Below are 27,345 nucleotides of genomic sequence, written 5' to 3' on the forward strand. Positions count from 1 at the left end.
TTTTTGACTAACTTTGTTATTTTATATCTTTACAGTTGGACCACACCACTCCAGTGAAAAAGTACCATAGTGGCGACCAAGAAAGGTAAGCGAAAAACAACCATTTTCCAGTTACATTAAAGTAAAGACACTTCCAAACCAAAATCAATTAGTAAAACGAACAAGTCTCAAATAGTTTAATCTTAGTGCACAGCTGATAGAAACAACATGGAGCAAGCATTTTAATGGCATACAACCCTTCGACGGCGCAGCGCACGATCGACCTTCGGCACAACTCAACTGACACGAGCATTCACCGCGACTGCATCGAAAGAATATTCATTTCCATGTGCGTCAACGGACAACAGCAGCAGATGATGATGATGATGGTGATGATGATTATTGTCAACTAAAACCTCCCCAGCGGCAGACCGGTACGTGTTCGGTAAGGTTCGAACGTGACATTGCAGTCGAAACAGCTTTGCCGGACCGGCGGCCACGATGTACCACCACGTGTTTGCCGACACACGACGATTCTCAATCGGATTTGTGTTTGGTGTGAAAACACATCCACCTCGGTGTCTCGGTGGTAGGAAAATCAACACGCGCGTATGAGGATTTTGTAAAAACAAAGCCAAAAGGCAACGGCGGGTTCGCTGCTGGAAGGCCGGAACAGATGCAGTTGTCGGTGCAACTGGCACGCACTTTATTTGTTCCCACAGGCTTGGGAACGCGCTACAAAATTATAATTTAAAACATTCTTCGAAAAAAAACGGATCATTTTGATAGTTTGTGTTGCACATATTGTGTTCATAACCAAAGAAGGAAAATATCAAATACTGGTAGCATCCACAAACACTAAACCCCTATGATCTCGTAATGCAAGCAAGTTCTTTTATGCAGTTGACTATTAATAGAATATCATACTCATACGAACGACCGGTAATGTTCACGCAATAGACCCGGACGGGCCAGTTTTTTTTCACGAGGCTAATCCAATCGTCACAATGCGTCTCGCATGGAGATAGAGAGCGAAACGGTGCGGGAAAACAACTCGAACCCACCACCCAGCAGAGCCTCAGAACCCGCCGCTTTGGTTGGCGAATGGAACGGGGTCCCGGAGCGACCAGCGTCACGCCAGCTGTGTCCCGGCCATGTTGCAAGGAGCAACATAATTCATTTTAATTCTCTCCCTCTCTCGCACACCCGGTTTTCTAGCCCTTCCACCCCGAACTCGCCGAACCCGCCGAAGGATAACATCCAGTTGATGCGCCCGTGGTTACAACGCGTACTCCACCCGACCACCGTCGCCACCAGACATCGACGGATGATCAAGTTTCTGATACTTCCTGCCACGGGGAGGGCTTCCTTCTCGTTTACGCGAGGGTTCCAAGTGCGCTCTCTCTCTGTACACGTAAGTGTTCGTTTTTTTATTATGCTTTAAAATGAAAGAAAAAATATGGTAAAACCTTCGGTTAAACAGACACTTCCCAGGGTTTGGTTCGCTGCCGTGGGTGAACCTCGGCAAGCGGAAGTACCGATGACAAGCATTTCAAGTTTTCCGGTTCTTTTTCATCGTGGTTTTTAATCATCTGTTTAACAATACCGAAATTGATTTTCTAAGTGGTTCAAAACGGTCGAGGATGTACGTTCCAGTTTATGTTTCATCCTCTGGAAAAAAACGAGTCCCATCTATAATGCCATTACAATCCCACTAAACATTCGATAGGGTTACACCGTTGAATAAAATATTGCAACTATTAGAAATTCGAAATTATGTAAACGTCAACGAAGAAATGAACACAACAGGCTTACGCCTGAAATGACAACCGCGATAGTGGAATTTTCTCCCGAAACTCCTTTTTCCTAACTCATTTTGGATATTTTCCATCGAACTGGTTCACGAAACTTCCACCAAAGTTGCAAGGAATTCCATTAGCATTATATCAGTTCTACCGAAAATCCTGCCCTCCGTCAAGTGGATTACCCATCCTTGGCAGAGTGAAGGTTTCGCACAAGCTTTTCACAGCGCTGCTTCACCAGAGCAAGCTCGGGACCATGATTCCAGGAGGATGGTGCTTCGTTTTTCCGAGGATTAAGGCCTACGGTTATCCGCGAACGGAGATGGAGTGCTGCCGGGAACCAACGGATGAAGGCTGGCAAGCGACAAGGGATCGCGACCTTCCGGCAAGCGACCTACCGGAAGACCCGAAACCGTTCCCTGGGCTAGCAAGCGGGCGGTAGCAGTAGTAAATTTGTTTTGGTAACCCACCGAAACAAACAGCAACCACCTTGTCTTACTCGCCAGGAGGAAGTTAGCCAGGGCCAGAAGCCACCGATGGGAACCAAACATTCCACGAAGGCTCCCTCGATTGTCTTACGTCATCGCACAAGGTGTTGGAGAGATTGGTTGGAGGACCGCGCGATGAGGCTGGGATGATTTGATACCGCGAATATCGAGCATGCCGGCAAGATCCCGGGCCCGGGAACGGGTTTTCTCATCATCTTCATCATCACCGCTGGCTAGAGAGAGAGAGAGAGCGAGAGCAGCCAGCGAAGCCTATAAAAAGCCCACCGGTGCGGTAACCAGAGCACGGTGGGCAAAGAAGCGAAACTTCTCGATAACTCCCTTGACGCACACGCCCGCACGGAAAAGTTGTTGCATACAGACGCACCACTCGATGGGAGGCCATGCTGCGAAGCGCAACCGAAAGAAAATTAGCCTTTTACGACGGAGAAGCCTTTAGAAATCGCTCAAGTTGTTTACAATCTATCGAGCATTCAAACTTTGAACAAATGAAGAGGAGACGGGCGAAGGGAAATAAATGCTCCAAGTAATCTTGCCTGTTTCAGTTTCAAACTCAGAATAGACCATGCGATTGGAAGATCTCATAGGGAAATGTCTTATTTTCCATCGTAACGCATCCGTGGGCATATCAATGGTACTCCGATACACACACAGACACGGGCGCATACACGCTCTTTTAAGGGCCCGAAATAAAAATATCTTACAGCGTATTGTGCGCGCCCTATCGGATCGGGCGCATCGCGCGAATGAAAGAGCACCACACCCCGGTGCCGTTTTTGTCCGATTCATCGCCAGAAATCAAGAGGGCGCACAAGGCAGCGATGAATACATAAACATTTTATTGTGAGAAAAAATCGACATCGCGCTAGCGACGAACGACGACGTCTCCGTTCCCAGGAGAAGAAAACTTAAGAAGACACTTCATGGGACAAGGTGAATGCCACCGGGCAAACAATCGGTGCGCGCAGGATTTAAAAAAAAAAAGACTAGGCCGTAACATGATCGCAACCACAAACTGCGCTTCCTGATGGTCCGTGAACAACAACAACAACGAAAACTAATAAAAAAAAAGAAAAACCACCGAGCGGCCCGAAAGTGGAAAAGTCAAGAACGATCTTAGGAACGCACATTTCACTCGCGTGTTAATCTACGCCGAGGCGTAACGACGTCGTAGACGATAATTAGATCGTAAGGTTTCGTCGGACGTTCCTCCTGGGGCGTTACGGTTTGCCGGGTAGAGGCAACGCTCGAAACTGTTCGCCTCGGGATGGACCTTTCGCCCTCGCCTGATGGAACCTTTAATCTGTTTCCTTTTATGCACGTTTCAGTTCATTGGAATGGTTTTCTTTTTCGTTACAACTTAGAATCCAACAAGCGACGTATGGCATCCGATCCGGGGAGAAACGAGCGGAACAACGAGAGATTAAATTATTTCGATCGATTTCGAACGGCACGGATGGATGGATGGAAGTTTTACAATACGGCAGCAAAAACAAACCATGATGATGCTGCGGATGGAATGGTTTTTAGAAGTTTAAGGTTGATTTGTTCTCGCAGTGAGGTTGACCTCAGGAAGCGATTGAATGATTGGGAATCTTAAATCGCCAGTAAGAACGAAGTATCAATCAATATCTTCGTCAGAGGAGCCAGCTCTATACGACACTTAATTTGAACAGAACATCTTCGTCAGAACATTTTTGTCCCAAAGCAGAATACAAAAATTCCTCCGTTTCTATTAACCATCAAGAACGTCCATCAAATTCGATTTCTTGATATGAAATTCTATTACAGTGAAAGAAAAAAAAACTATCGCTTATTGTGCCTCGCCTGACTTGGGAATGAACAGATTTACCCGTTTGTCGCAAATTGTCTCATGGATCGTGGAAAACGGGGAAAAGCTCTTCAAATCATGTTTTTCTCTCTCCTCCCCGGAATAATGCATTTCCTATAGGTCCTGGAAAGTCTGCCACCACCACCATTATTGCGTCAAAGTGACAGACCAGATGGTTGGTTCCGGTGCGTGAGGACAACGGACAATTTAATATTATTTTTCGTCTGTTCAAAACTCCTATGAAAAATCTAATAACAGCGAAGGACGACTGCCTTGCATGGTTCTCTCTTGCGCTCCCTTTTCGGCTGCCAGAACGCACCACCAGAACTCAAGGAAGAATTCAACCGAAACAGCATCAACACAGCGTAGGGAATAGAACACGCTCCACATCCAAAACAACCCGCCGCGGCGTTTCCCTCCCAGTCGCGCCACCAGACACCGGGAATACGTTGTAATGAACATCCAATCCACACACCCCGTGCGCTGCGGGAAAACGGCTAGAACGAACAAATTCGAGGGTGCCAAGCGCAACGCGGGCACCGCACAATCGGGAAAAACGGGCTTCCCTGCGCCCTGCGAGGGCTGGAGTCGTTCGAAGGGAATAATAATGTTCCCGAGACTCATCACGCCGCACGCACGCACACAGCGCCGTGTGCCCCCTTGTGCGTCCCAAGAAGCGTCCCCGGGATCGGTCTCTTCCTTCTCGCTCCTAGCTCCCATCCGGATGGACTTGGTAATGTTTCATCCATCGCTTGCTCTCTTTCTCATGCTCGCTGCTCTCTCGCCATCCTGGCCAAAAACAGCCACCACACAGCCGCCCGGATCCGGTCCGGGAGTTTCGTTTCGAGCATCGGCCGGTTCACGGCCGGAACGTATGTGTCTGTGTGTGTGTTTGTGTGTATGCGCACACACACATAGCAATGCGCAGTGAACCACTGCACACTTGAAAACCTTTCCCGGTCCCAAACGGGTGGCCGAAGCAGCAGCATAAAAACTCGACGCGGGTTCAATAGACCTTGGTTGTGGTGCTGTCTCGCCTCCTCACTGCCGGAAGCATCTTCCCCCTGGCCGCACGATAATCGATCTCGTTCTATCGCCAGTTCCACCTTTATTCCAAAGGATCGACCGGTACCGACCAGCCGTCGTCGTCGTCGTCGTTGGCTTGGCTTTGGTTTGATATTCTGGTTCGTTTGCGGCGATTGTGTGTTGGTGCGTATTATTATGCTTGTAGCATACCGACCGAAACCGGCCGGGTCGATGATTGCGTGCGCCACATACACTGTGGGAGCGGTTGGGCATGGCATTGCGTCGTTCGCCGACGGGTGGGGGGAGAACGCACGGTTCCCGGCCGTATCCTAATCAACGCCCAGACCGGGGCTCATTATTGGTGGCAGTATCGCAGAAGATTTTCGGCCGGTAGGGGCTTTGTTTTGATAAGCCTAATAAGCAACGGTTCGGTTCATAGAACCGACCGTCGGCTGACCATTTCAGTTTGGGTTCATATTTTCCCAAAGCGCAACTCTCTGTGAGTTGTTATTGTTGAACAAATACGGAGTTTGTGTGCGTAAAAATGCCGGAAAGAGTTCTGTAATTATTAACTCCGGAGGGATACATTTACGGTTGATTCCATCCTTACAGTTAGTTGTTTCCGACAGTTTAGTTTACGAATTTGTCCCATTCCATCTGACACTTACCTAAAACAAAACAGAGAAAAAAGGAAACATTAATGAGTTGTAGTAAATACTGTGTGAGATGTGGTAAATAAACTTAAGAAAAGTTGTAGAATGTATTCATTTAAGTACAATTTTAAAAGTCAGTCAAAAATGATCCTGGAACATGATATCATTCCAAAAAAAAATCAGATAAACAAAGTTTATAAAATTATCCAACGGTTTTCCCAACATATTTCTATGTAATACAACAGCATTTTGCATTAAATCCAGCAAATTATCCAACGGGTTATCGTTCTCAGTGTTTTCCGCAAATACAACTTAATTAAGGGCTAGCACATAATGACGAAGAACTTATACAATCTATTACGCTTCTTTAGAACTCAGAGGAAGATAGAGTTTGGTTGGTTGGGCAAGGCAATTAAACTATTTACAAAACTTTGTATGCAAAGTAATTAACTTTACGAAAAAGGAGAATGCATCAAAGGGAACATTTTCGGTCCAACGAACATTTTTCGTCGCCATAAATCACAATGAAAAACCCCCTGAACCGGCCGCAATGCAACTGCAAACCTCTTCCCTTCAACGACGCGAAATTAAAAGTGTCACAAATAGAACAAAATATGAACCACTCTCATTACACCTGACCCTGCAGCATCAGCATATGTAAAAAGTCACCCAATTCCGACGAAGATTTGCTAGACTTGCGGAAGAAGCCCGTCCTGCCACCCCGCCGTCCCGCCAGTCGTGACTCATATTTCCTTTTCGGCCGTGCGCGCAAAAGCAGCATTTATCCACGGCACAGTTGACAAATTAAATGTTTAATTGCGGCCGACACTTTACCGGAAAGCGCACCACGTCCATTAAATGTTTGAAAGAGCTGAGGCTCCTCCACCACGGTTGGTGAGACGGGAAGCCCTTGGTGGCGATGGCGCCGTCCGATGGCGCTTTGCCGGTGTCGTTACTGATTTATGTTCCGTGTTTCTTTGCTTGTAGGTTTTTTTCTCTTCTCTGAACCGTACACAAAGTCATCAAAAAGCCTTGTCCGGAGGTTGCGAGGTGGGAAAGGGGGGGCATTAAGGTAAAGAATTCCCATAAAGGAAGGAACAACATTTCTATTCTTTTTGTCGCAAAACTCGCATGAACGAAAAGCGCAAGAAGAGCTGGGAGAAAGGATCGATTATTTTAGAAAAAAAAAAAAACGTCGCCACGGCCGGGCGCCACTTGGCGTCAAACGAAAAGCCCATTATTGATTCGAGCTCACACCCGGGGCGGGTTCTATTTTACAGCGGCACGCACGGCTTTTCCGTTTCCGTTTATGCAAATTGGCCTTCGCTCCAACGGTTCGCGAGCTCTTGCGCGACCGCGAAAAAGAAGAAATCCCGAGGTCATCACCATCGTCCTCGGTGCGGGTCCAAGAGATGTCCACGAACCGAATCTTGGGGAAAAACATGCGGAACGCGGCCGAAAGATGGTGACATTTTTGTTTTGTTTTTTGTGGCGTTCATCCCACGCTATACCTAAACCAACCAGCGGGAAGAAAATACGAAACGGTTGCGACGATGCTACGTGCAGCATAATAATAAGCCATAACGTAGCCGGCATCACCGAAAGCAGTGGTGAACTGGCGAAAATAAATGATTATCGATTCGTCGATCGACTCCTTCCGAGAAAAGTCTTTCAATCTGCGCTAACGAAAAGAGATAAGTTTCGCGAAAAGTCCGCCATCACCATCGCGTGCATAGCATACTATTCCTTGTTATTCGCCATCAGTTCTGGTGTTGCAAATAATAATGCTGTAGAACGAATCGTCACTCTGTAAAATATCTGTGTGGAAGGAAGTCCTCAACGGTCGTTCCATTGGACCAAAAATCGACTCGTCGTGTAAAGCAAACATAAGGTAAAAGTCCGAACGCTAAAGACAATACATCCATCATTCCCAACAAATTCTCACACAGCCATAACCCTAAAAAAATAAACCCGAACCCGTCCTCTTTTTGCCAGCGAATCCTCGTGACATCTTTTTCCTTCCAGCATCCCGAGAACTGCTTCCATTTCTAGCCAAAAAGGACCTTCTCCTCACCAGCCTCTTCAGGTAAAAGATTCAACCTGACGTGAACGGATCGGAACGAGAGCGGTCGCGGGAAGAAGAACCGAGAAGGTGCAAGGCCAGTGCAAAGATTGGCACATGGAAATGTCTGACTCCACATTCGGCGCCTTCACATTCAGCTCGGGCGATAAATTTTCGTTATACGTCCTCCTCTTCGGATCGGAATTCTGGCAAACGGTTGGCTGGGCGCGCTGTTAATGAACGTCCGCACACCACCCGCTCCGGTGTCCTTTTCCCCCACGAACCGAAGTATTCGGATCCTTTTTTACCTTCACAGCTCGAAGCACCCGAGAAGATGCTGGAAATGGCGTCCGAAAATTGGAAAATATTTACGAACACCCCCCGGAAAAGTTGACCCCGGACCAAAACCCGGGGCGGTGGCGGGAGGTGACGGAGGCCGGCTTTTACGAGTATTGCTGCGCGCCCCCGGCCGGAATGTATGAACCGGTCGAGCGGAACTTCCGATGCTGCTACCGGTTCAGGTGTTGGGTTGTTTGCTTGGAGATGATTTATCTTTCGCTGCAGTTTCGGTTTCGGCACGACCCGGTCACGTCAACCAGCCGTGAAGAAGGGTGGCTTGAGGAGCATATTTTATGGAAAACTTTTCATCAACGAGATCATGGTACCCGAATGGGAAGATGAATAAATAAAATTCTATGTGCAAAAAAATACTACATTTGCGGAATTGCTCCTAAACTATATTTAAAAACAAAGCGTCACCTCAAACAAATATTCCATTTCACTGCAATGAAAGCCGTTTTTCCATTCCATTACCATATAAACCCCGAAACAATCCATCGATAACCACCTCCTCTTCTCAATACCGTCCAATATTAGGGAATCTCAATGACTTTCGATCGATTCCGGTGAAAGAACACTCCATCTCTCCAACTGCGGGCACGGACAAGGATCAGCTGAGTTGACAACGGAACCACACAATCCCACCGGCAGCAAACCGTTCGTTAGCGAAGGCTCAACGGTGGCCATCCTCTGTTCTTTTCCCCTCCATTTCCGGACAAGGATTGCAAAGCAGCAGCCAGGGGAACGATCGGCGGATGCTAAAAATAGCTCCCATTCTTTCTTGGATGCTCTGCCAAGGCAACCCCTTTTTCCTTTCCAAGCGGAAGTGACCCTTCCTTCAGGCACCGTCGGAGGCCGAGAAACTTGGTGCACTTTTCCTGTTCGCCGTCGGTTGGAACGTGAGTTCAAGGAGGGTGTTGGATTGGGAATGCGCGGAACTGTCTCCTTAAAGGCAACAAAAGGGGGTGATGAATTTAAAATTATAACAGTCATATCGGAGGAGGTTGATAAGCAAAGTCAACCTCCCTTCGCTTCAGATGCTTAAAGACCCGAAGGACGTGAAGAGGTTGTATCTGGCGCACCCCGTTAAACAAACTACACCCTCCAAGAGCTTACTCCAAAGGAAAAGTAAATAATAGTACCCATGGAGCTACCTTTTTTCTCTTTCAAATGACCACGCAACCCGGACGCGTTAGGTAGGTGCAGATGCTCCCCGGGTAGAAAATAGAACGCTCATCCATCCCCCGCCCACGACATAAGAGGTTGCTTGCAAAAAAACAGGGAGGCAAACGTTACGCTTCGTTACATGACGCCACCTGGGCTGTGGGGGCCGGTATTATCATATGTAGGTGGTTGTAGCTTTTAATAGAACACAACGTAAACACCATGGCAACGCTGGGTAGAAGGGTAAATAGAATTGGAAAAGTGTACCACAAGGCAAAGCGGTTTATGAAGAGGTTATTATTGATGAATCGATTTAGTTTACAACAGCACTGTTATTATTTTAGATTTCTTTAAATAAATATATCGCTGTTAATACTTTTTAGTTTTAATTTGTAGATACAAACATCACATGAAATCAATACAATTTCTTTCAAAGCTATTTTAAAATTTAATTCCGACATTTAAGAAAACACATTGTTCATAATCCTTCACCAGACCATTTTAATTATGCCATCGCTGGAATAACACTGCCCCTGGAAAGAACGGTTTGAAATCTCAACGCTCCAATCACTTGCCATAAGCCCGATTGAAAGGATAAGCGGTGCTGAGTTTTTCACTCGACAGAACAATAAATCGCACAAGCCGGTCGAGTGTTGAGTGCTTGCCGGAAAAGTGCGTGGGTTCATAATTCCCGACAATCAGCCGTTGTGTAAAATTTTCGCTTGTCCCTTAACAAGCGAATGGATGGAGGGCAAAAGCTAGTGGAAAGAAAATCGAAGGACGATTTATGATTATCGTCCGGGGGGAATTTTCTCCCGTGTAGTATTTACAGCATGAACACTTCCAACACTATCGTCATATAATTAAAGTGAATGGTTTACCGATACTTGCTAGGCTTTAAACAAGATCTTAGCTTGAAGATTAAAGTAAGTCCGATACTTTCAGTCGGAATAAATTTTCCACTCTAGAGTAAACAACGTTCAGGGCAAAGCTCAATCTGGGCTAGATCTAAATATTTTTTTAAATTCAATCAAGCTGTGTCATCAAAGTGTGATTGATAGTGGTTTAAATTAAAGCGCTCGCGGAACATTTGTCTTTCCCAGCCTTAACATCACAACGTTACCTCATCTTCATTCAACCCCAACAGAGACACGAACCGAGGGGAGCGGTAGTTTGTTTTTCCCCAAGGGGGACAAAACGTACTTCATTTCCAATACCAGTTCTACACGCACCGCGCGCACTTCCACCCTCCGGAACGGATGACGGATGCAAAACACACGATCCGGAGTGGAGGAGCACGCGGCGAAGAACAGGCCCGGTTCGTCTTCCTCTTCCCTTTTCGCGGACCGACTACTGGCTTCGGTTCGTGTAAATGATTAACGATTGCATTAATTAGATGCTTTACGCCCGGGCTGCAATTTTGCAAATCGCACTTTGTAATTACACTTTCCCAGTTCTGCCAGTCTCGCAGTTCGTTTATCATTGGCCCCTTCTTTTCGGAGCCGCTCCCCGTTTGCTCCATGTTCTGGACCGGGTATGTCTCGGTACGTCAGCTCCACGACCGGCTGCTCACAGTTTTGTACAGAAAAGTTGGTGCAAACAAATTGCAGTTGGAACCCATTCTACTGATAGTTTGCACAAGATTTTACGGACTGCTACTATTTACTGCTCTTGGAAAAATAATTCTTGATTTCGAAGTGAGCTAAAGCTGCTTGAGAAAAATATTGTGACACATAGTGCAATTGTGCGTTTAACACGTTGACTGCCATGGTTATCATTTTTTGATAGCCAGCTGTCATTAGGTCTAAAAAGTGTTTGTCCCATAAATAAATAAACATGCAACATGAAAATTATAGTAATATTTGATATCAATTCTTTGGGAAGTTTAGCCTTTGCTTATCCTACAAAACCCGTCGGTTTATGAAATTTTATAAACAAATTTTATTAAAATTAATTGTACTAAAAAAAGAGTGCTAAAAAAGCTTAGAAGTCAACATGTTAAGAAATGAAGCTATCACACTAACTCTAAATCATTTTCCTTGCAGAACAAATTTTATAAATTGAATAAATATATTCGTTTTGATCATTTTTGGGAGATTGGTGGCAAATATCCAATGTTTGGTTGAAACCATACCGACCTTAACACTAGAATACATTGCTTTGGAATCTTGTCCCAATGCTTTTTAGGGGTGCCATTTTGACCCCTATTTTTAAAAATAGCTATAGCTTCACTATTTTTGAAGATTTTTCAATTCCGTAAGCTGTTACTAATAAATTAAAAACGCCGAAAGATAGTCAACAAATATACTAAAATATTTGTTGACTATCTTTCGGCGTTTTTAATTTATTGATGTACCACTTCATCATTCCGCTAGCTCGATGTAAAGCAAAAAAGATCGAAGTGGATCGAACTTTAATCCATTTAAACTTTTATTTTTTCAAAACATTTCATGTAAATTCATAAAAAAGGGTGCGCTATAATGCTTATATATTAGACCACCTTTAAAAAATGATTTCATATTTTTAAGATAACAAATGACGCCACGAATTACCTTGAAGATGTCGATTTTTAAATTCTCCATAAGTTGTTTCCGTCCTGTGCTTTGTTCCTTAACTCCGTACGCGAGCATTTCGAAGCGTTATGCGGGCGTTATTTTCGAACTTTGAGGGATTTTTTTGTTGTAAAAATATACAGCCGTTTTCGAGATATTAAAATCGAAAATTGCGTTGTGGTCAAAATGACCCCTATTTGGATTCTAGTGTTAACCGAGTGTTTGCTTAGGTGTTCCTACATTTTTGGGGAACTCCCACATCGACACACTCATCGTGAAGCTGAGACGTTTCAACAAAACAATAAACACAGGAAGCATTAATCATTTCACACACGAGCAGACCTTCCTCCGTTCTCCCTCTCCGAACCCGCCTTAAAGATGGAGAAGTTTCGCGATAGGTAAGCAAAACCAAGCTTTCCATTAAACCGTCACCTCCCCGCCAGGTGATTTATGTCGCTGGACAAAGAACGCGTCCTCATCCCGTTATGCGCGGCCGCATAGCCAACAAACGGTTTTGTTTTTGTTTTTATTTTTATTTCCAACAGGCGATAAAGAGAATAAGGGAAACCGGCAATCGAACGGACGGGTCGGAAATTTAATCGTCGAGTGCAACATTCCAGTCAACAACAAACACCTTCCCTCCCCACCGAGGTGGTGGTTGCAAATCCTCTCCTGCATTCGGATGCATTTGTATGCGCTCGTGCGTGCGTTCGTGCGTGCGTGCCTGGCGAGCATTTCGCCGAGTTACGATAAAAATAACGCCCTCGCCGAGACGCTGGCGAATCGATGCTCACGCAATGCTGCACGCGCCTTGTCTTTCCACCCCTTGTCCACCCCCCACGGAAACCCTGGGTGGTCGTGATGATGGAGACGCATGTTACAACACGATGCCACCCGTCGACGGAACTGGATGCGCACACGCGCACACACACACATCAAGGCCTGATTAGACATCGACGTTTCTTGCGCGACCTTTACGCCACAGCAAACCGGCGACGACGTCTGCCGTCCATTCCGGGCCCACTCTCATTCATTGTGGCCTCATTTGCGGAGTGAGTGTCGGTTTCCATCCGCATCGATACACGGCACTATACAAGGTGGCTTGTTTATTTTCCTGCCGAGTTTCAATTGATACGTCTCTCTCTCGAGACAAATGGTACACAATTTCAAACGAGTAAAGAAAGGAAATGGAGTTTGAACGGTTCGAGAGGAGGTAAATTTCGAACTGAAGCATCATCGAAATGGGCGAAAGGAGCGCATCGACGAAAGGTAAATCGATGTAGCACCCATAAAACCGCACATTAAAGTGCAAGCCAGGCAGGGGATGGGGACGAAGAAAATGTTCTTCCCATAACCGGTCGACGAGACGAGGAGGATTTTTTTTTCTTCTCCTCCTCAACCTCGAACACGATTGGGTTCTCCACCGTTCAATGCATCATCATCGTTTTCTACCTTTCCCTACACACTTCCTTATGTGCTCTCGGTTAAGCACCGAGAGGAGCTAACCTTCACGGCGCGCCGCATTTCAACCACCTTCTCCCCCACCCATCTACATCCCACTCGTGGGCAGTCTTACCGCGTGCGTGCGTCACGTCGCGTCACGGTTCGTGAGCAGTTCGCGCTCTCGCTTCTAAAAATATCCTCCCAACTACAGTTACAAAAGCGTTACATCCATCAAACAAACCACCTTCTTCCCCGATCACCCATCTCCTCGCCCGGGAGGGATGGCGACCTGGCTTAGAGACCCCCCCGTCAGGGAGGACACCATTTTCACGCCGCAAGAGATGCTTGGCGGCGTTGATGATTTTGTCGTAGTGTGTGCGCGCGCGTGGTTGAATTATTATTTGTCCCATCAAGACGGCACTCTTCCACTCACAACAACAAATGGTTTTTTTCCTCCTCCTTCACGTTGCGTGCTGCAATTAGTGCCCGCCGCGTTTAGTGAAGGCTTAGATAATTGATCAAACTATGCTGTGACTAACCACCAGCACGACGCACACGAGCAGAACGCGCTCACAGCCGAAGCCCTAGAGCGGTCGCGTAACCCAACACTCTCGTCGTGACGGGACGGCGGGCTGTATCATGTATCAGCATCAGCTGTAACAAAGTGTTTCCTTCTTTTGCCCCGCTTTGACCGGGGGCGACAATGGGGAAGAAGAAAACATAGCGAACGTGCAAGATAAAGTGGTGCGTGGCGCGGTTTCGCACGATAAGAAAAGTGAATGTCCCACCGGTGGTGAAGATGTTTCGAGGTGATATCGCCGGGGTAAGGTTGGTTTTTAAAATGTAGGTTATTGATAGTACAAGTGCACGACTTTATCAAAGTTCCACTACCGTCACGGAACTCGAAATAAGCAGCCTAATAAGTCTATCAAGACTTGCTTATTGCAGTTCTTTCGCCACGAAAAGTTTGATTGACAATGTATACTTTTATTCAAGTACGAAAACATCTCCATATACTAGTGATATGCGTACAGAGTAAGAATTAATGATTGAGTTGAATCTTAGTCACGAATAATTGATTTAAATCCTAACGGATAGTTTTTTGTTACTTTTTTTTATTTGAATCCTTAACAGGGATTCGAATTCCAAAAGAGTGAAAGAGTGAGCAAAAGAGTAGCTAGTCGTCATAGAGATTCGAATCCCAAGAGTGAGTAAAAGAGTTGTTAGTCATTCCGCGGTGGGATTACGCGGCTAGCAACTCTTTTACTCACTCTTTGGATTCGAATTCTTATTTGGGATTTGAATCTCTAAAACGACTCGCAACTCTTTTACTCACTCATTCACCCTTTTGGTATTCGAATCCCTATTAAGAATTCAAATAAATCATTTAACACGTTTTAAATCACAAAAGAGTGACTTAAAGATTCGAATCATCGTGATGATTGTTCACTCTGATTCAAAGCCTTAAAAAAAGTTCTTATTCTCATCACTACCATATACCAGCGGTACATAATTAACTGTCCAAAGAAAATTTTCTTCATTGAATGCTGCCAAAATGTCTTACCATATTCTCCTTTATAAAATTCTTCTAATCATGGAATTCCTTGTTCATATGTAACAAAGTAGATTATTAGTATGTTTATTGATTGGAAACATAATACATCATGTATTGTATTGTGTGCTGTTTGTATCAAAGGTGACATAGTAAACCTAGAGAACGCTTGAAGATGTTGAAGTCCATCAAATTCGTCCATCATAACTGTAGTAGATAGATAAGTGTTAGTTAGTCCCCAAACGAAAATAACTAACTTTAAAAATTATTTGTTGAGCAATCAGTAGTGAGGCCGTTAAATAAGAAGAATTAACAAGGCTGTTTTTAAAAGACGAAAACAGACCTAACTTGAAATGAGCCAGAAATAAAGCTTAAATGGAAAAGATCATGATAATGAGATTGCTAAAAAAAAATGACCAATTTATTCTCAATATTTTTATATTATCCGATAGCAAACCTTACATATGTAACTGAATTAGTTTCTTTAGAAATAGCCATGGTAAGCATTTACATCAATTAGATTCATTATTTTGACCTAGTACAAACTTCAACAGGATTTTGATATGAAGCGTCCCTTGATAGACGCACCAAAAAAAATCCCTTGTCCTTTTCGAATGTCGCTGATAGATTCCCCTTTATTCAAACGTAATTGCACATCACATTATCGCAGCTCCGAAAGATAGCATCGCCCGCCTATCGATTGTGAACTATATGGGTTAGATACTACCCCAACGACTGGAGCCAATTATCACGCCCTGCTCGATCGAATCCGAAATCGAACCGAAGACGTCAACGTCGACGACGCAATGGCACGCGGCGGCGGGCAGGGGGATTGCCAAAAATTATCGCGGTCACCACGGAAAAGAAAAACGCACCGGATTGGCGATAACTTTCACTGGAACGCCAATGCGTCACCCAGTCGGGCCGATGTAGTTTATTTTTGGTGTTATCTATCGCTCCCCATCGCTTCTCCTGGGTTGGGTTTGTCGTTCGATTTCTAAACACTCACCTCCTCCCTCTTGTCTACCCGTTTGGGCGACAATCCCCTTTTTTCCGTTATCAAACCGCACCTTAAAAATCCCCGGGCCAAGATCTTATCTCTTTTGGGAACCGGTTGACCGGGTCTGAGGAACAGTACTGCACGTTCCATGAGGTACCGTGATGCAGATTTTGGGGAACACACGCTTGAAATATGGTGCCCCGAATATTTGAACTAAACTGAGGTGTGTCGCGAAGTGGAAGGTGTGAATAGGAAGCGTCCATGTCTTAACATGCTTTCAAGACAGTTTGTTGAGGGACTAAACATGAGTTCAGCTGTTTGTTCCCTCCTCGAACCAACCCTTCGCTAGAGGACAGGTTCTCCGGTAAGAAGTGCGTAGCAGACACACGTTTGTGAACTGGTTTTCAAATGGAAGTATTCCAAGGCCTATTAGCGCCACTTGCGCCGTACCGAAGCAACCTCCACGGTACGAAAGGCAGGACGGACGTCACAAAGAGAACCGACTCGGAGGAACCCTTGTTCTCAGGATTTTCCCGTGTCGTGCCCCAGACACGCCAGTCACTGGCGTATCTTCCTCTCCGACAGCTCCGTGGCCCAATTCCTGATCAGCCGATTCTCACTCCTCATCCTTCCCAGCGTACCCGCTTCTCCCGTCATCTCTGTTCCTATCATTTATTGGCCGCAAGATGAAGTGTTTCCCTTATCAGCTGCCCCGAGGCTTCCGTCTCCCGGCAGTTCAAACCTTCAGTGCAACCTTCACCTTCCATTTCATACCGATGCGATTCGATGGTTCAGCTATTTTCGCCTTTTGCGTCTTCCCTGCTCTGATCCTTCCCCCTGTTTGCCAGCAGGCTCTCGAGGGCTGTTTGGCACAGTTTCATAGCGATATTGTTCTCCATCAAACTATCCGAAGCTGTCGATGACGTCGCCCGGTGAGAGGTCGAGGTTGACGTTAAATGCGCAAGCAATCCAGCAGTTGGGGAAGAAAAAAAACACACACACAAGAAGGAAAGGAAGAGGGCGATGGTTTGCACGAAGAAAAAATATCGTGTTTAATCTTAAGCGACACAAAAAGGCGTCCTTCCACGAACGTACACAGTTCCCCCCACGGAGATTGTTCCGATGCTGCGGCAGATGGAGCAAAAGGCGACAAAGAAATTCTCTCCGTACACCATTTTTGAACGCCACGATAGTGTCGCCGATCGATCTCCGTTATCGATTGTCGTCAGCTGAGTATCGGGAAGCATTTCCCTTAGCGATTCTTTGACCCAATAAATTTTTGGCCCTATTGAAAATAATTGAAATTCTTACTTAGTTTCTTTACCTCATTCGAACTATGTCTGGACCACGTGGTCCAGTGGGACATACAATCTATCGGAATCACGTTCATCCTTATCAGCAACACTCGCCTTCCAGCTAATCAACAATTTATTTTTTATTTATATCAGAAAGAACGGCCGCGCTGTAATGCTTTGAAGCGTTTTTGAAATGTTTACAAACATTAAATTGATGCTTCGTGCTGTGGGGCTTGGAAAGGGTGATTGAGGTTATCGAAAGAATAACAGAATGAGGAAAAGTTTTTATTGAAGGCTTCAATATAAACAGGAGTTCGATTTAAAATTTAAAAGCTAGCATAGCAAGCATATAAGTAAATATACACACTAGGGAGTTGGTTCGATTAATGTTTTATAAAGTACCAATATCTTTTGAACAAGATGTTGATAAGACAAAAACCAAAAAGTGACCGCAAAAATAAAAAATAATTGTTTAAACCTGCTCCCATGGAAGCATTTAAAATTATCATTCACTAAGATCCATCATGAACATACTGTCGACTTCTCAGAAACTGGAAGAAATACCCCCAAACTCCAAGTACCCGCAAACTCTACGTCAATGGTTTTGCATCCTTTCAACTGAGCCCAAAGTGTTGGAAACTATTTGTCCTTGAAAGTATAAAATTAAATATTTGAAAGGAATGTCCAAACTTACCATACGACACCAAACGCTCCATAGCCGATCGGGCGGTCCGGCTGCACGTCCTGCGGGACGGCCGGTGGCTGGAAGTAGGGTGCGGCCGCGGCCAGGATGGCTCCTTGCGGTGCACCGGCGGCGCCTCCTTGTACCAGCGACATCGAGACACTCATGGAGACCCCCCGTGATTGCCTGGCAGGGCCACCAACAGCCGCCATTCAGACGTTGCGCATCGACCCGCGAGGACGTCGGATGAGATTGCCTGATTGTTGCGGCTGGACACGGTATCCCACGCACTTCCGGTCCCCGGTGTGCTCAGACGGATGGCTGGATGGCAGGATAGACAGCTGGCAGGGCTCCGACGGCGACTCCCTTCGGACTACGGCGAACGCTGAGCGTGTCTCGAGGAAAACCCCCGGAAATATGTATCGACCAGCGTGCGCGCGCCCGGTTGCGGCTTTTCGCTGGCCGCGGGAAAAATGCGGAACGGAAAACTCGCGCCACCACCGACACAAACACACATCAAAACACAATGGTTTCGGTTGCGACTACCCTATATGTGTATGTGTGTATGTGTACACGTGTGCGTGTGTGTGTACGTGTGTATATGCGCGGCGTGTGCACGCACAATGGAACAATTTCGCTGCCAACTTCCGCAAGTTGGGGCCCTTTCTTTCTTTCCTTCTTTTACCTTCTTGCTTTCTTTCTGCTTCACTTGGGCACGTTACACTTCTTCAACGGTCGTGGTGGTGGGAGAAAAATAAAAACTCTCGAAGGAAAATCAAAAACTACCGGCCGCGCGGGCCACCAACGACACGCACCGCACACCACAATCACTTACACTTCACACACCCACATGCGCACGCACAGAACAGTGGAGCACTTGCCCTTAGCGCTCGGAAGAAGAGCCACCGAGAAAAGAGGCGCCAAAAGAAAACCACACTACCATTCGGCGGTGATGCTGGATTTGGAGATGAAAGGAAAGTGAAACGTTAGTACAAATACCGGATGGATGGAAAATTCACCACCGTCGTCGGGTGAAACAATAGTCGTTCGGGGGGAAGGCCGCGGTTGAAGGAAAACAAAAGTTACACGCACGTACGCACGTCCCCTCTCCCCGTGCCGGAGTCGACGGCGAAGAATCCCAAACACACGATGATGAAATAGCGCTTCCTCCTTAGCTACGCTTCCAGACTAACTACGTAACAAGCTGAGTCACAGATTAAAGCGTGTTTCACTGGCTTTTTTTTTGTTAGATTTTGACACGGTTTGTGATAGCAGCCGGATGCGGTTCTTCTATCGATGTTTCCTTTCTACGTCACTACGACAAATTCTATGGGCCACAGATGCCAGTGCTCTCTGCTTACTACACTTCTTGTAATGCCTCAAGCTTTCCCTCGGGGGCTTCGATATGATGATGTCTGATCGTGGGAGAAAAAAAGAACCTACGTCTCGAAAGAACAGTGCGTGTCCTAAGGGCAACGATAAATTCTTTTTTTTAAAAAAAACACAAAACGATAAGTGGTTGGAATAGTGAGCACATACACGACACACCAAAAAACACAACCTCGCTTTTCGTAGAGAGCAAGCTGTCAGCTGTTTGGCGGAAAGCCCCACTTTCGTGTCATACTATTAATCGCGAGGAGGGCTGACGGGTTCAGTTTCTTTTACTTTTCTTGCGTCCCGGAATGCCCTTGGATGAAGGTTGGCCCCCAAAAGCGCTGGTATTCGTCGTCGCGGACCCCGTTTCTGGCAGTATGGCGATGTGGATTCGTTTTTCGCGACCACTACACGAGTTGTGCAAAATTCACTTTACGAGTGGACTGACAAATCACTTCTGTATGCGAGTAGGTTGGTTAAGCTTTAACAAGATCAATGGCTTGCTCTGATCGTGATCGAGTAGTGTAGATTCCAAATAGAACACGAGTTTAGGCCCTCTTTTTTTTCTTGGTCCCACAGTCACAGCGCACCTAGATGCATAAACTAACGTTGCTTTGACAGCTGCCTCGGTATTGTTTACACTCGGAGCGCCTATGCTCCGACGATCCGCGACTAGCAACGCGGAGCGAACGATGCCAACGGCGTTCGAAGATGTCCGCGCTGGGTGCCAAGAACGGGCAGCATAAAACACACCAACTGCAGGTAGCGGCAGCCTCGCACGCACCAACCTTCGTAACCAAGCAACACACCCCTACAAAGTAGGCCCTTTTCCTTCTTACCCACTTCTACTGCACACACGCACTGAGCTCGTCCGTAATCGATTCCCTTTTTTGCTTCCGAGCGTTTCGTAGCAACCAATGTGCTCGGGGTGATGGGAAGCAGTGTGGAAGATAGGGCTCGACACCGCTAAGATGTTGCAGTAGTTTGGATATTTCTTCTTGAACCTATCACACGCAATGGCGCACACACACAAACGAACTAAATTCGCGAAAGGCTAGAAGATGCACTGTTCCAGGATGCACAATAGCACAATGCTCAAAGCTACAACAGAAAACTCACACTTTGGACTGCGTTCCTGCCGGTCCAACCAACACACTGACGTTTGCAGCGAGGGTCACGCGTCCCGTAGTGGTCAGCCTTAAGCGATTTCTTATGTTTATTTCTAACAAAACTATTGTTCCGTGCCGCACCACGGACGATGTTTATGTGCGCGAGGGTTTGTGCATGTGTGTTTGTGTGTATGTGCGCGGGTATTATGCTAAAAGCACTCGTCGCTGTTTCAAACCGTGCTACCGTACCGATCGAGCAGAACGACGCACGTCTAAACTCGAACAAATTTTCTCGACGACTGACGAACAAAGAATTATGAACCTTTGACATCGATAGAACGAAACTGACAGCAGGGTTGCCAATGTAAGGAAAACATCGCTTTATGACCAAGGTTAGTTGAACAAGTCTTAGCCATCTTGGTTACAATTTGAAATAGTTGTTGAAATGTCAATTTGAAAATAACTTTTTGGCCTTTTGGCCGATTTGAAATGCAGACCCCTTATATGATTTTTTTAAAAAGTAGATAGAAAAAATAGATAATTAATCTGATTAAATTGGATGACTCGCATTCGACGACTTTGCCCATCATTTACTAGGACGTTGAAGGACCCAGGGTTGAATGCTTCAGTCGGAATGTCATTTCCTAGTTCTTTAACAAGGAAAGGTTAACTTTTCAAACAACGAACAAATTGAAAAACATAAATGCAACTAATTAAGCAACTGTTTAAAACTACAATATTAGATAATTAAATTGTTAAACATATTAAGGATCAATTTATCTAGTCACTGAATTCGAACATATATTCTGTTCTTAATCATCCAAAAGAAACGGTGTGGATAGGGCATGGGTTTCATTTTATTCGTGACAATATACGTTCTTAAAATACAAAGGATTACAGGTTTACTATGGTTGTAGCGTACCACATTAGCTTCTGGTGTGTTGAATGTGGAATTTACTATTGCGAATCATCACGCTTGGTTCGCAAAACAAATCAATAGAAGTACGCTACTACTGGGAGTATTTGAGATGTGCTTTAGGTAGGGCCGTTTTCAACGACTTTCACTGGGTCTATAATATATAATTCGCGTTTCCCCATCCGTTTAGACACTTTCCAAAAATATTGTTATCTGATAGATGTCTTATAAATATTAGATACTCAATTTTTTAATATTTCTACTTTCACGACGCAATTACGGATCCATACATAAAAAATAAACATATGCAGCCCAAGGCTTCGCGATTCGGTGTCAGATATCCTACCTTTCCCTCCCGATTGCATCAAATATTGCATCTTGCATTCCCTGACTCTGCAAAGTAGACGATAATGCGATAAATATTCTACTAGTGATACACGATTTTTTAAATACACAAATACACTGGGTTCCGTCGTCGTGCCTGCCTGTAACTGATCTGATTGCACACCTGTTTGCACACTGATAAGATATTGAATGGGGCAGTGGGATAGTATTGTTTCCATCCATCGCATGCCTCTATGCTGCCAATTGGGTTTTCCCCTATTTAAGCATAACGATTTTCATCGAAACGGAGCTACACCCATGCGTTGGCAATAGTACGGTATTTGCATCTCCCCACAATGAAAATCCTATGCTTACTATCACAGTTTTAAAAGATTTCATACTTCCATCGATTCGTAAGATAATCCAGTGGCATACCTTTCGCGGAAAGTTCCGTTTACGACAGCTCGAAACCGGTGTTGCTGGAGATCGCATAGCGCAGTTTGTCCCGCAACATACTCTTCTTCTGATAGTTTGGTAGCTTCAGCAGGTTGAAGCAGGTGGACGACGTGGGCAGCCGGTTCAGTGGGTCTTTCTTGCGAATGGTGAAAAATCCGCGAATGACTGAACCAACCGTATCGCCGATGTCCTCGTCGTCTCCTACCTCGACGCAGCGGATCGAGAACGGCGGTTCTAGGTGGGCGAATCCTAGCAGCGGAGGTTTCGAACAGCTCGTTACAAACTGAAAACAAGAAACCGTTAACAATATTGATCTCATTGCGTATTATGCATTGTACCTTTAAGAACAGTTTCTTTTCATCCTCGGTGAAATCTTTGGCAAGAATGTCCCACAGCCAACCAACCACCCGGTGGCCATCATGGAAACCGCCGTAGTACTGTGTATGCTTCCGAAGATCTTTCAAATCCAACGGTGACGTATCGCCCGAGATAAGTCTTTGCAACTGAAAAAGTAAACATGTTTATGAGCACAATCACAAATAGTTTTTTTTTACTTCATTTCTCACTTCTGGTGTGGAAAACAACGCCAACCAGTCCGGATTGACGATACTACGGAAGCCACGAATGAATGCTGCAGTTTGGTCGCGGATTTGTGTATGCATCCGGAAATATGCCATATAGTGGATGTAGTTAATCCTAAGGAAAAAGTTGCATTAGAAAGGCATTTCGAACAGTTTCCTGCGTTACTCACTTATTATCATTGTTTACGGTTCTTGCTTTGCCTCCCGGATGAAGCTCGTGGGTCACGATCTTCCCCATTACATCCTCGTCGACGCTAAACGTTAGATCCAAGTCGGCCACATCGCCCTGGTAATGCTTAATGAACGTCAAGCTTCGATAGAGCTCCTTATCGAGCGAAGGCAATTCATCCATGCAGCTGTACAGGGCCTGCTGCGTTTGTCCGAGCACCTGCGAAAGGAAGAACGATGCGAACGGCACATCCACCACGATACCCTCGTACACCGCTTTTCCTAACATTCGCCCGACGAACTCGAACAGTGCCAGATGATTCTCCTGCATGTGCGACGTCGGCGAAGGATACAGCCGCTGCTCGGTGGTCGTTTTAAACAGGTTCAGCGACGGATCAAACACTCGCTTGATAGTTTCCTCGAGAAACTCCTTAAACACCCCGTCCTGATCGATGCCGGCCTCATCCAAACCCTGCTGATTGATAAACCGCACCCGAATGACACCCTTTAGCGCGTGCGGTGACAACGTCGCCAGCGTCCGATAGCCGTCCTCCACAATCTGGGCCCGGTGGATCGTCACCAGGGCGGAACTTGGGGACGCACACGCCGACTCGGTCAGCCCGAGAACCGCCTTTTCGTTCTGCACAAACTTTCGGAACAGCTGCACCCGATCCTCGTGCGGGATGATGTGGGGCATTTTCTGCAGCAGGATCTGCGTGTGCTTCTTGCCCTTTTCCAGGTCGGCCAGAAAGTGCGATGGTCGAATGTCCCGAATAAGCCAGTGGTTCGGAGGGGCAAACTGGCGCCGGCAGTCGCGCCGATACAAGCACAACAGTAGCGTATGTATCGAAACGAACAGTGGCGCACTGGTGGCCGTTTTGGCGTCCAGAATCTGATCCTGAATCGTGCGGTACAGGAAAATGTTCAGAAAGTGCGACAGGACGATGTAGTCGTTCAGTGTGAACGGTGTCTGCTGTTCGTACATTTCCAAATCGTCCAAAATGCTGTAAAAAAAAAGAAATCATTTCAAGATGACAAAAGGAACTTGTCACGGGCGCCCGGTATTCACGACGAGTCTAATTACTTACGTTACGTAGTGTGTCATACAATCACAAAACAGCGACAGAAGAAGCAACGGAGGGGCATAGTTCGTCTGGCTGACTTGTAATAGCTCGATGAACCCTTTCAGGCCACAGTTTGGTCCGATCGACCCTAGCAGAAGCCACAGATCGTGCAACACTGTATCATTGTAGCAAAGGCCTAGGGATAAAGAGAATACGCTTAAAGTAAATTCGCTGCTCTGGGAGATTCTTTCAACTCGTGCTCACCAGAAAGTATATCCAATCGTAGCTGCGAGAGTGCACTCATCGCAGCGTGATACATCGAGCAGGTCAGCGCAACACGGGAAACCTCGGCCGAACCGAGCTTCCGATACATTTTGCTCGCCCTGCTCGGTTGACTTTTGATTGAGCTTCGCTCGAATGTTAGAGCTCGCTTCAGAAGATTTCCTGTGCTGTTTGTGCTCGGCAGTGGATAGTCGATCGTTTCGTATCCCACGGCCAGTTCCTTCAGATTGTCGCCCAGCAGCAGCTTCACGATCCGATGGTTCCACAGAAGATGGATCTGTTTCTTAATCAAGGGTAGATTTTCGTGCTGCAGTCGATCTTTGCCCGGCGAAAACCATCCAAGCAGCTCGTGCCACTGAGTAAACGCTCCGCCTGCTTGACTCAGGCTGTTGAGGATCCCGTTCAAAAGCTGCGTCACAACGAAGGTAAACGACGGGTAGGCAAGTTTGGCCGCGTTTTCGGGTGGCTCCAGATAGTACAGGTGCACGATGTTGGACAGCAGCGCTAGAAGGTTGCTGTTCTGTAGGCTGGCTAGTACGAACTTCATCGATTGGTCCGCGCTGAGCAGGTCGAGCGTTTTCTCCAGCGTACCGTGCGTTTGAATGCTGGCCAGACAGTCCGGCGTGAACTGTTCGAGGTGCACGATCATTCCGGGCACGGACAGGATCTGTACCAGGAACTGGCTCAGTAGGTTTTCGCTAAAGTTAGCCGACACCAGTGGCCGCAGGGCCAGCGTCACGAGAGCCGTCAGGGAGATGGGCTTTAGGTTAACCACCGGTCGGCAGGTTCCCTTGACGAGCACGTTACGGAGCGTCATGTAGAATCCCTTCTGCACCAGATCTCCCATTACGTTGGCGCACAGCTGCGTCATGCCGGGTTTCAGCCCGGTCAGTGGTTTCGTGCGCAACAGCGCCCAGCTGTTGATGGATGTGAACGCCACTAGGGTGTGCAAGTATAAGGCCAATGATATGCTATCGCTGTGTACCTCCGGCTTGAGTAGCTCGACCGCGGTGCAGCATCGGTAGAGAAGCTTCTTGATGTGGCGAATCCAAGCCAGGCTGAAATCCTTGTTAAACGCAACTCCGATGTAGCTGGTTTTCGGGGAGTCAGACTCCAGGCTTGCCACCAGGTATCGGCAGAGACGCTCGAGCCGGTCCCGATGAGGGGCCGATTCTGGGGCACTCGTGTCCGCCTTCCATTGCAGCAGGAAATGTGTTGCGACGTGATAGACCGCCTGACTAGGCTTTAGATCAATCTGTTTCCCCGCAGCGGTCGGGGTCGGCGGAAAGAACTCATCAAATTCATTCCTTTAAATAAACAAATAAAAAATACGCTGTGAGATAACTCCAACCACAAGCTGTCGAGGGCATACTTACAGAATCATCCGACGGAACTTGGTTCTCGCTAACCATCCTCGGATGGTGCGCTGGAGCAGCAGTATCGAACGATCCCGTCGTTCTTCCTGTGCCCGCTCGTTGGCTCGTTCTTCCCGAGCCGCCTTCGTTTGGACGAGAAAACTGTCCTTGTTCGTTTCGGTGCGGCCAAACATTTTACAGCGCTATCAAAGTGTGTACGACTTCACGACGAACCTGTCTACACGAACACTTGCAATAGTCTATTGGTACTCCTAATTAGCACTGGCTACAAACAGGGTAGCTATCGTCGTCATAACTATTACTCCACCTATGGTGACCATCTTATGCAGAAAATTGCGTTCTGCCTAACCAAACATGTTCAGTGCAAGACTGAAAAAATTTCTTTCTTGCCAACACCCTTATCGAGATGGATGTCGTCAGTCTTCGCTCGGCGAATGGATGCTTCTTATCAGCAGCCACGAAATCACAATACGCACATTCTCGTTCTACTCTTTCGAGCGAGGCAAGATGGTCGGCGATACGGGAATGTTGGCAAACAAACAAACGCAAGCTATGGCGACAGAACAATTCGCGAACGGTAAACACGAAAATTTGTCGTCCTCAGCTGTTGTGTTTTTCTTTTCGTTTTGTACTAGTGTTGGCAGAATCGGGATTCGGAAGATTCGAAGATTCGATCCCTAGACGAATTCTAAAGATTCAAATCCCATTTGACGGATTCTAAAGATTCGAATCCCATCTGACAGACTCTAAAGCTGGCTGTAGACGTCACATATTAATCTGTGCAGATCTTTGACGTCTACAGATTTCCTTTGTTCTCTCGTACCCATCGTCTGTCAAACATCCCTCCAGATATCCCGAATATCTCGAGGGATGTTGGAAATAGCTAAGGAAAGGCTGTAGACGTCAAACATCTGTGCAGATTAATATGTAACGTCTACGGCTTGCTTAAAGATTTGGATCCCATTTGACGGATTCTAAAGATTTGATTCGATTAGGATTCGAATCAGATTTGATTGGTTTGGGACTCGATTTGATTCGATTCTGACTTGATCCTAAACTGTTTGAATCGACTCACAATGATTTGAGTCGTTTTCGTACTTTTCGATTTTCCCATCACTGACAGAACGAAACTGACAGCTGCGCTTGCGATCAACAATCTTAAAAAACCTTGGTTGAAATCTGAAATAATGGCTATAACAAATTTGAATATAATTTGAAATAACGACTAGAACGACTAATTTATAAACAGTCTTTTTAATCCCTATGCCAATTTGGACAATAGTCCTCTCACATGAAAGGATTATTTGCGTAAAGAACTTTGTGCAAGTGTAGAGAGCGTCTTTTCTAGTTTTTTTAGGATAGCAACGCAATACGAATTCGCAACCACCAGTTTGCAAGAGATTTCGTTGTGAACATATTTAAAAATTTCCTCATTCCAAGACAACGATTTCTTGCGTTTTTTTGTAGAATATAGCTTATTTATAGATGATCTAGATAAAAGGTTAATAATTTAGAGTCCAAACACAATTTCCAAGGTGCAAGCTTGCAGTATTTGCAAGATTCTTCAGAAAGCGAATCGGTTATATTCAAATTTACGCCCGATGTGAAGCAGTTATTATCAACCGCTTGTAGTTTTTTCGCCCGGAATAACAGAAAGTCATTCTAATTCATAAATTTTTTTTTAATGAAAACACTTGCGATTTACATAATTTTTCATAAAATTGTTCATCAAATATTCCATAACTCGATGGATGTTTCGTGATTCACTTGTTCGTGATCCCAATACTAGAACTGTATGTTTTTATAATA

At 45.9% G+C, this 27,345-nt stretch overlaps 2 protein-coding genes across 5 annotated transcripts in view; both read right to left on the reverse strand.

Moving 5' to 3' along the window:
* LOC131261932 (serine/threonine-protein kinase NLK) overlaps positions 1-20,661 on the reverse strand; it is a 74,885-nt gene extending 54,224 nt beyond the window's left edge. For 3 of the 4 annotated variants that reach the window (XM_058263799.1, XM_058263801.1, XM_058263803.1), the window contains exons 1-2: positions 20,619-20,661; positions 17,899-18,841 (exon numbers count right to left, since the gene is read on the reverse strand). In XM_058263799.1, the coding sequence (XP_058119782.1) occupies positions 17,899-18,098 (200 nt within the window). In that variant the 5' untranslated portion in view covers positions 18,099-18,841; positions 20,619-20,661. Of the gene's footprint in view, positions 1-17,898; positions 18,842-19,868; positions 19,985-20,618 lie in introns of those variants that run through there. The other variant, XM_058263800.1, reaches the window with a different exon arrangement.
* Positions 20,662-21,204: 543 nt separating this feature from the next.
* Positions 21,205-26,085, reverse strand: LOC131261898 (ubiquitin-protein ligase E3B). The gene is made up of 7 exons (XM_058263749.1): positions 25,537-26,085; positions 24,143-25,467; positions 23,903-24,074; positions 22,817-23,818; positions 22,632-22,761; positions 22,404-22,568; positions 21,205-22,348 (listed from the first exon to the last, which is right to left on the reverse strand). Exons 1-7 carry the CDS (start codon positions 25,707-25,709, stop codon positions 22,064-22,066), a joined length of 3,252 nt encoding a protein of 1,083 aa, XP_058119732.1. The 5' UTR covers positions 25,710-26,085; the 3' UTR covers positions 21,205-22,063.
* Positions 26,086-27,345: the final 1,260 nt, after the last annotated feature.

The sequence above is a fragment of the Anopheles coustani genome, chromosome 2, assembly GCF_943734705.1.
Source record: "Anopheles coustani chromosome 2, idAnoCousDA_361_x.2, whole genome shotgun sequence".
In the NCBI taxonomy this organism is placed as follows: Eukaryota; Metazoa; Arthropoda; class Insecta; order Diptera; family Culicidae; genus Anopheles; species Anopheles coustani.

What these genes read in the sequence shown, in the direction of transcription:
- LOC131261898 (XM_058263749.1), bottom strand. Translation starts at nt 25,709, where the DNA reads ATGTTTGGCCGCACCGAAACGAACAAGGACAGTTTTCTCGTCCAAACG. An exon ending in ACGATTGGATATACTTTCTG is followed by an intron (nt 24,075 to 24,142) that starts GTGAGCACGAGT and finishes CTTTATCCCTAG; the next exon opens with GCCTTTGCTACAATGATACA. An exon ending in AAAAGAAACTGTTCTTAAAG is followed by an intron (nt 22,349 to 22,403) that starts GTACAATGCATA and finishes TCTTGTTTTCAG; the next exon opens with TTTGTAACGAGCTGTTCGAA.